At 43.3% G+C, this 8,600-nt stretch overlaps 1 protein-coding gene across 1 annotated transcript in view; it reads left to right on the top strand.

The window, feature by feature from the left end:
• Nucleotides 1-4,950: 4,950 nt before the first annotated feature.
• The window catches only part of LOC104292115 (netrin receptor DCC-like), a gene marked incomplete at its 3' end in the record, with an annotated part of 148,076 nt that continues 144,426 nt past the window's right edge, over nucleotides 4,951-8,600 (top strand). The window contains exons 1-2 of the mRNA XM_009891438.1: nucleotides 4,951-5,035; nucleotides 7,790-7,944. Coding sequence (XP_009889740.1) covers nucleotides 4,951-5,035; nucleotides 7,790-7,944 — 240 coding nt within the window. The remainder of the gene's footprint in view (nucleotides 5,036-7,789; nucleotides 7,945-8,600) is intronic.

Genomic DNA, 8,600 nt, shown 5'->3' with positions numbered 1-8,600 from the left:
TGCCAAGGTTTTATTATAGACTGCTCATGGAAATTATCTAGAGAAAGTTGTAGATGAGCGCATGGACGCATTCCTTATCCCGACCTTGAAACTTGCCCTCTGTTAATGTGGTTTCAGTACTTTTTTTCTTTTTTTTTTTTTTTTTAACTGTATAGGCGTTTTCTGTGCGGCTGAACACGTATAACTGCCGCATCTGCTCCTCGATGCTGACGTTGCAATAGCCCGGCAACAGCCAGATGGAGCTCCCGGCGATTTCACGGGGTCGTTATCAACCTTGCCGAACTCATTAAGGCCTGGCTACCAGGAGGGCAATAAAGTGGGAGTTGTTATTAGCCACCTGATGCCCATGCAAGCTTCCCCCCAAAATCCTCATTTTATTTTTTTTTATTATTATTATTTAATTATATTATTATGACACACAGATTATGCACTTTTAAAAACTAATTTTTAGGAAAAAGCAAAATGACACAAAGTAGGAACATCTATGAGGAAGTAATATTTTGGAATTTCCTACGTGATTCCTGACGTGTGAATGAATTCGTTGTTGATGTGAATTACTAAGAAAATCCTTTTTTCTTAGCGGCCTCATTATACTCACTTATCATTAGGGTACGGTGACGCAGCGAACCTGTCCTTCACCTCTCACTCTGTCTGAAAACTTTATAAGCCTTTGACGATGTCCCACGCGGTCTCTAAGTTGGAGAGACATGGATAACAGATGGACCGCTTGGTGCATAAGGAACTGGCTGGACAGTCACACTCAAAGAGTTATGGTCAATGGTTCCATGTCCAAATGGAGACCAGTGACAAGTGGTGTTCCTCAGGGGTCAGTACTGGGACCTGTAGTGTTAACATCTTTGTTGGTGACATGGACAGTGCAGTGGAGTGCACCCTCAACCGGTTTTCTGATGACACCAAGCTGTGTGGCGAGGTAGACACGCTGGAGGGGAGGGATGCCATCCAGAGGGACCTGGACAGGCTGGAGAGGTGGGCCCATGCCAACCTCATGAAGTTCAACCAGGCCAAGTGCAAAGTCCTGCACTTGGGTCGGGGCAATCCCAAGCACAAATGCAGGTTGGGTGGAGAAGGAATGGAGAGCAGCCCTGAGGAGAAGGGCTTGGGGGTGTGGGTGGATGAGAAGCTCACCATGAGGCGGCAATGTGCGCTGGCAGCCCAGAAAGCCCCCCACACCCCGGGCTGCATCCCCAGCAGCGTGGCCAGCAGGGCGAGGGGGGAATTGTGCCCCTCTGCTGCGCTCTGATCTGGGGGATGGGGGCCCGGCCCCGGCCGGGGCTTCCAAAATGCGTGAAGTCAGCAGAGCGCTGTCATCTGGAGGCAGCCAGCCAGGTGGGTCCCCGTAGGGCGTCCGCGTCTGCAACGTTATGCACTGATGTGGCTTCAAACTGGAAGAGGGGAGATTTAGATTAGATATCGCGGAGAAATTTTTCACTTTGAGAGTGGTGAGGCACTGGTCCTGGTTGCCCCGAGAAGCTGTGGCTGCCCCATCCCTGGAGGTGTTGAAGGCCAGGTTGGACGGGGCTTGGAGCAACCTGGGCTGGGGGGAGGTGTCCCTGCCCAGGGCAGGGGGGTTGGAACTGGATGGTCTTCAAGGTCCCTTCCAACCCAAACCATTCTATGATTCTATGGTAAGTAATCTTACCTTTTTTGAATTTTCATGGCATAGCTGCAACTTCAACCAATAGAGACAATAACGAGTTTTCCTTCCATAAACAGTGTCTTCTGCGCCATTCAATATAGCGCAGTCATCGCAGCGTTTCAGGAGGATTTTTGCCTTTGGAAACAGAAGTGGGAGCAACATTAAGCTTTGCTTTTCACTGTATTTTCTGGATGTAACGATGAACAATCTTCGTGATCATTTATAAAACCAAAATTGTGTTTTTCCTTAAGCGGGTCATCAGTTCAGTCATTAATAGGAGTACATTCAGTAATGTAGTCAATGAAAATAAAGTCTCCTAATTTGATTATTTTTCATTTCTACGGTGCTAGAGTGGAGTTTGCTGAGGGACAAGGATATATTTTAGTTAGCCACAGAACTGGAGATTCAAACTGATGAAAATACATTTTTAATCCATTCCGTTCAGAGTAGGTTGCGCGTCTCTGGTGAGAACGCGTTGACTACCAAAGTCCTTCTCTACCTGCGGGAGTCATCTGTGCATCGTGTCCTCTTCCGCACCCGTGGGATTGCGATGATGCATCTCTTGAATTTTTGGTGGCTCCGTTCTTTTTCTCTCGGGAACTGTGAACTTCGGCTGTTGTGCAGTGATAGTATAAGCTGACCTTCATGTTGAGAACTAAGGCAGCAAGAAAATAATCTAAATCATTAAATAAGACAAGTAATGGCTTTATTTAGGTGAAGAATGAAGTTTTACATAAAATAACAGCTTCATTTTTCTTTTATTTCTTCAAAGTTGGTCTAAGGGGAGATATATTGTCTTTCTGCCTGTTAGGCATAGAGTTTAGAGTAAGACAAGGATACCGAGCTGCGGTAAGAGATAAGAAGACATTAAATTTAACCTACTGTATTTTGAAGAGACTTTAGTGGAGTTTTAATTTTTATGCCTCATACACTTCCTGAAGGGTCGTGCATTGTAACACCATTTTTTTTCTCTTTAACTTCTTGCAATGATAACGCAGATCCTGAATTAGCATCTATAATAGGGGAAGCCACTAAATATGTATAGAGCTATATTTTAAAAGTGATGCCCATATAAAAACCCAATTCTCCTGTCACTTTTAGAGCTGGAGGAACTCCATTGGCTTTGAGCGAGATGCACACCTGGCACATTCCCTTGACGTGGCTTTATTTTGAAGTCACGGTCTGCACAAGTTAGCAGCGAAAAGTATGCGGCGTTTTTTTTTTTTTGACAAAGCCACCCTTGAAGTACACGCGATTGAAAGTCTTCCCATCGAGAAGGCTGACAGGGTTGGGCACTTGCTGACAGCAGTTATCTTTCTTGGGTCAGTAGCAACACATTCCTTATTCAAACATGCAAAGAGAAGACACTTTGCATTAGGAAACGCTGACATTTCTCCCAGTTAAAATGGTTTTCTCGTGTCGCAAGATCAGCTGTCATCTCGCGGAAGGTATTTCTCGAAAGAGGGAGGTCATCCCACCGCGCTGCTCTCGAAACTAGCGGGAAGTGTTCGATTAGTCCCCGAGTCTCTGCTACAGCCTCATTACAACCAATCTTTGACATTTTTTTTGGTAATAAATGCAGCCTGCTGTGGTCCTTAAAGGGAAAAGCCGATTTCTTCGAAGCCAGTGTTGGAGATGCAGCCCCACACCCGCTTTCCACGGCGTCGCAGAATTTCCACTCAGCCTTTCGAGGAGTTCTTTAGAAGATGGTGCGGAACAACGACCCATTTCGGGTCCTTCAGAGCATCTTCTTCATCCCAGGGAGCTTCAGGCCAGGGAAGGTCAGGGCTGTAGCGCGTGATCTTTACAGGAGTATCCACATTAAATTTCATTTCCAAATTTGCTTTATTCTTGCACTGTGGAAAACGAAGCGCTGTTCTTCTCCCGGAGGCATCGGGGATTGGTCGTGACATTTTTTTTGGTAATAAATGCAGCCTGCTGTGGTCCTTAAAGGGAAAAGCCGATTTCTTCGAAGCCAGTGTTGGAGATGCAGCCCCACACCCGCTTTCCACGGCGTCGCAGAATTTCCACTCAGCCTTTCGAGGAGTTCTTTAGAAGATGGTGCGGAACAACGACCCATTTCGGATCCTTCAGAGCATCTTCTTCATCCCAGGGACCTTTGGGCAAGGGAAGGTCAGGGCTGTAGCGCGTGATCTTTACAGGAGTATCCGCATTAAATTTAATTTCCAAATTTGCTTTATTCTTGCACGGTGGAAAATGAAGCGCTGTTCTTCTCCCGGAGGCGTTGGGGATTGGTCAGCACAGGGATACTACTTGCTCATATGAATTCTGTTAAACCCAAAATCCCACGGACGTCTACTTTTATAGATCTCCATTAACCTTTTGGGGTTTTTTCCCTCCCTTTTTTGATACAGCATCTGGCATAAAATAACCTCGGTCTGCAGCTGGGGCATTTTGATAGGGCTGGGTTGTCATGAAATAATGAAAAAGAGCATTTAGAGGAGTGTTTTCATCCTGATACGGAATAAGCATAACCTCCTGCGATGTTATTTTAGAATATTTTTGTCTGAAGATAGAATTTTAAGGCTTTCACCCAGAGCCAGGGCGAAGAACAATATAAGCATCCTACAGCGCAGAGCTGTTCTGGAAAAATCTCACTAAACTCCCACTTTCCAAAAATTCACAGAAATTTTCTGGGGGAGAGAAAAAAAATAATAAAATCTGTGAAACACGGTAAGTTTTTGGGGAAAAAAGTCTGCGGTTTCTTCAAGCCGCCATCATATTGCCAAAATATAATCAGAAGGAACACGAAAACAGCATGTATCTCGATTTCCTTTGCAACCCTCCTCCCCAGCCTTCTTCGCATATGCATGCCTTTAAAATATTCAGGACTGAGGAAAAAAAAATATGCGCAAATATGGCAGTGCTTGACATTTATTGATGTATAAAATATTTATAGAATGTATATTTATACTGCTTGACATCTTATGTATATATACACAGGCATATTTCCAACCTAAATGTGTTACATCTGTCTGCTTTGGGGTGTTACATTGCCCTTATTTGTGGTGTCTTACCTGTGTTTAATGCTCCATAATTTTCCACCTGGGTAATTATGCAAATTACTCACGTTAATGGTGTCCTTAGGAAAAATACAGGGCGCACCTACCCCACTGTAGGAAAGGTGTTGGTTAGCGCGTGATAATTGTTAAATACATTTTGTTTTGAATGAAACTTATGCATATGCTGAACATAAACCGTGAAAAAAAGAAAGCATCAAGCTTTCTCCCAGTTTAGAGAAACACCAGCAATTAAAAAATAAAGGGAGAGAAATGGGGGGAGAGGAGCGACAGTTCTGGCGGAGGCAACGAGAAGCTGGAGGCAAAAGCGGGGTCGGGGTGCGGGAGCGTGCGCGTCGTAAAGAATAACTGGCAGGAATCTCGGAATTACAAGTCTAAAAATTAATTGCGGGCTTCTGGTGACATTGCAATAAACCACGCTAATGAAGATTGAGTAGTTGATGATTTTGTCAGAGCTCTGAAAAATTATATGGTATGTAAACTGCATAGATACTGGTGGTTTCATGTGAGTTTGTGGAATAAATTATACTAGGACTATCGTGTAAAAAAAAAAAAAAGCGTTAAAAATTAACATATGAATGTGATTCCGTCTTAAATTTTTTTTTTTCTTCAGGTTTTTCTGATTTCTTTTTCCTTGAGCCGTGCTAGCAACGCTGGTTCTTCCCAACTCAGCCACTAAATTGTCTCTTTTTGTGCATCTCTAGTGTAAGCAATGCTATTTTTTAAAAACCTCTCGATCGGCATCTGAGTTACCGGCGTTCCCTTAGGAGTGATGTTTTATTTGAAAAAAAATCCATCCACAAAATTTCCCTCGTTGTGGCTGTGTGGTCTGGAGACCCTGATTTAATGGCTCTCTGGCCACGGAGCAAGAAGAGCCCAACACGGAGCGTTGCTGGTCCAACCGCACGCGTCCCTCCGAGCTTTTTCCGGAGGAAATTAGGCGGCTGAGTTAATCAGGACACCTCATCGGTTTTAATTTGCACGCGTCGGGTTTGATCTGAACGGGATCGGGAGCTTTTAGGTATCCGAAATTATTAAATCTATAGTAAACAAGGACCAATCTGAAGGAGGAATGGAGAGGATGGGGCATGGCAGCAGTGCTGGAGGACCGGGGTAGATGCTTCTTTGAGCATAGGTAATTTAGCTCAAAACCAGAAACAATAGCTAAAATCAAGAAAACACTGACATAAAATCTTTGTTCTGCTTGATTTTATGCATTATACACAGTTTTGAAATAAAATAATCTCATTTTCTCCAAAGCGTGCACAAGTTTTGGAGAGCACTCAGGATTAATTGGGAGCGTGGGACTGAAGAGGTGACGATGTTTCGGACTCTGCCTTCATTTATAACCCAAACTGGAAACTCTGTTCTCAATAAGGCAAAGAAAAGAGTTTTTGTAGTTAAGGGGATGAAATGCAAACCCTGAAAAACACAGTTTTATCTGTACATCTGCCGCAGTATTCTTCCAGGCCGCGGGTTTGGTCGCTTGCACGACACGTTTAGATGTTGTAACTGTTTTCCTTATTTTCTCCATCCCCAAATGAGACTTTTTAGTCTGATGTGCAAAAAACCCCGCAATAGGATATTGAGTACTGCGTAACAGAGACTGCTCTAAATCATACTGAACTGAACAAGAAAAAAAAGGAGGGTACTTTGCCCTTTCTCTGGTAGCTTGGCGAGTAGCACCTCTTAGTATCCAACTCCTACCAGTTTAGAAACCTTGGTGGATCCCGTAGGAATTGTAGAAATAGGGACCAGAGGGAAAAAAAATAAAAACCCCACTGGGAAATAAATCGTTTTGTTTGCAGAGAAAAGGTTGAAAACTAGAAAGCATGAACCAAATAGGAAGCTTGACGTGAAATCCCGAATTGCTCTTTCGGCAAGCGGGGTCCTCCCGGAGCCCCGAAGAACCAGAAGTTGGTGGTGTGATTGAGGAGCGCGCTGTAATCCTCGCGGACCCAGGGTCTGAGTTAGGGATGCAAGGGCAGCCTCCGTTCTAACGTTTCTTAGCTCCAGTGCAATTTATTTTATAATCCTCACCTTCTTTTAATTTAGAGGTGGGTTTTTGGTTGTGGTTTTTTTTTTTTTAGTATTATGGCTTTATAAATATTATAAGCAGACATCGGGAACGATGGCTCACGAAATACAATTGGATTTTCTGTCTGAAACAATAAGTCATGGATAGTACTCAGAAATTAATCTATTCTGCCTTCCTGGCAGCTGTGGATATTCAAAACAGAGACCGTTGTTCCTCTACAAAACCTGACAAAATATACGTGGGCTGCGGCGTTCTTGTGTGTGTTTTTCGGTACGATACGGGGGGAGGGAGCTCATTAGCAATTTGAGGAAAACTGTTAATAACATCATATTTCTAATTTCCATCATGCTAGCATTACAATAATGACAAAATTAAATTAGCATATCATATAGCATACAGAAAAACTGTGAATACATTATAGTAACACAAGGCAACAGATAATTGCTACCTTAATAAGAATTCATTTTCAGCAAAGATAATTCGACCTTTTTCTTCTTCCAATCGCTAGGGACAGATTTCCCGGTTATTGATTATCTCCTCATCTTCTCTAAACTCAGTCAGAAGTCCTTCTTGGTTGTCTCAAAATGTCTCTACTCTAAATAATTCTAATTCTGTGTCGTTTGTCCGTGGACTTGTCTTGTGCTTGTATGTGCCCGTCCATGTGTTGACTTGTAGGACCTTGTTAGGTATGCAGTTGGCATCTCATCCTTTGAAATGACTGAGATTTTATTACCTCTGTACTCGCTTAGTGGGAATTATATATATATTTTGTTATACATAAATCGCACATGTCTTCTAAATTGAGGTTTTAATTCTTTTAGTTGGAGAAAAAAACTGTTAACATCAACTGTTTAAATGTATTTTCTGCAATAAATGCTTTCCCTGGTATTTAATCTTTAATAGGCTCAGGGTTAAAGAGACTAATTTGAATTACAGATATATTTTCTATTTATGTCTAATATTTTTTAGACTTACTGAAATGATTTACTTGCTAAGCCTTAATTTATAGCCACTCATTGCCGCTTTCATTTTTTTTCCTCATCTTTTTTGCAGTTCCACCGTGGTTTTTAATTCGCCCTTCAAATCTTTATGCCTACGAGAGTATGGATATTGAGTTTGAATGTGCCGTGTCTGGTAAGCCTGTTCCTACGGTTGAGTGGATCAAGAATGGAGAAGTGGTCATCCCTAGCGACTATTTCCAGATAGTGGTAATTATCTGGCTTTTACTTACTAGATTTTTTTTTTTTTTACGAAGTTGTGAAATGTACTCTTGATCAGATCGTTGCCTTCGTAAATTTGTAGTCTTCCCGATTAAAACAAAATTTCTGCTGCCTCCTGATAAAAATAAGGAGGCTGACCACTTGGGAAGAGCACAAGAATGCCATCGGAGTATGCGGGGATGAAACGAGGAAAGCCAGGGCCTCCTCGGAATTAAATCTGGCAAGGGATGTCAAGGTCAACAGGAAGGGTTTCTTCAAGTACGTCGGAGGCAAAAGGAAAACTAGGGAAAATGTGGGCCCGCTGTTGAACGAGAAGGCGGAGTTGCTGAATGCCTTCTTTGCTTCTGTCCTCACGGCTCGGGCCAACCCTCGGGAGTCCCAGACTTTGCAGGTAACAGAGAAAGTCTGGAGGAAGGAGGACTTTCCCTTGGTAGATGAGGAGCAAGTCAGAGATCAGTTAAGTAAACTGGATGCCCACAAGTCCGTGGGGCCTGATGGGATGCACCCACGAGCGCTGAGGGCGCTGGTAGAAGTCATTGCTGGGCTGCTCTCCATCATCTTTGACAGGTCCTGGAGAAGAGAAGACTGAGGAGGAATCCTATCAAGACTCATAAATCCTTCAAGGGAGGGTGCCAGGGGGATGG

This window comes from Charadrius vociferus, unplaced genomic scaffold, assembly GCF_000708025.1.
Source record: "Charadrius vociferus isolate BGI_N301 unplaced genomic scaffold, ASM70802v2 scaffold369, whole genome shotgun sequence".
NCBI classification, from domain to species: domain Eukaryota; kingdom Metazoa; phylum Chordata; class Aves; order Charadriiformes; family Charadriidae; genus Charadrius; species Charadrius vociferus.
This window is presented reverse-complemented; position numbering and strand designations above follow the sequence as displayed.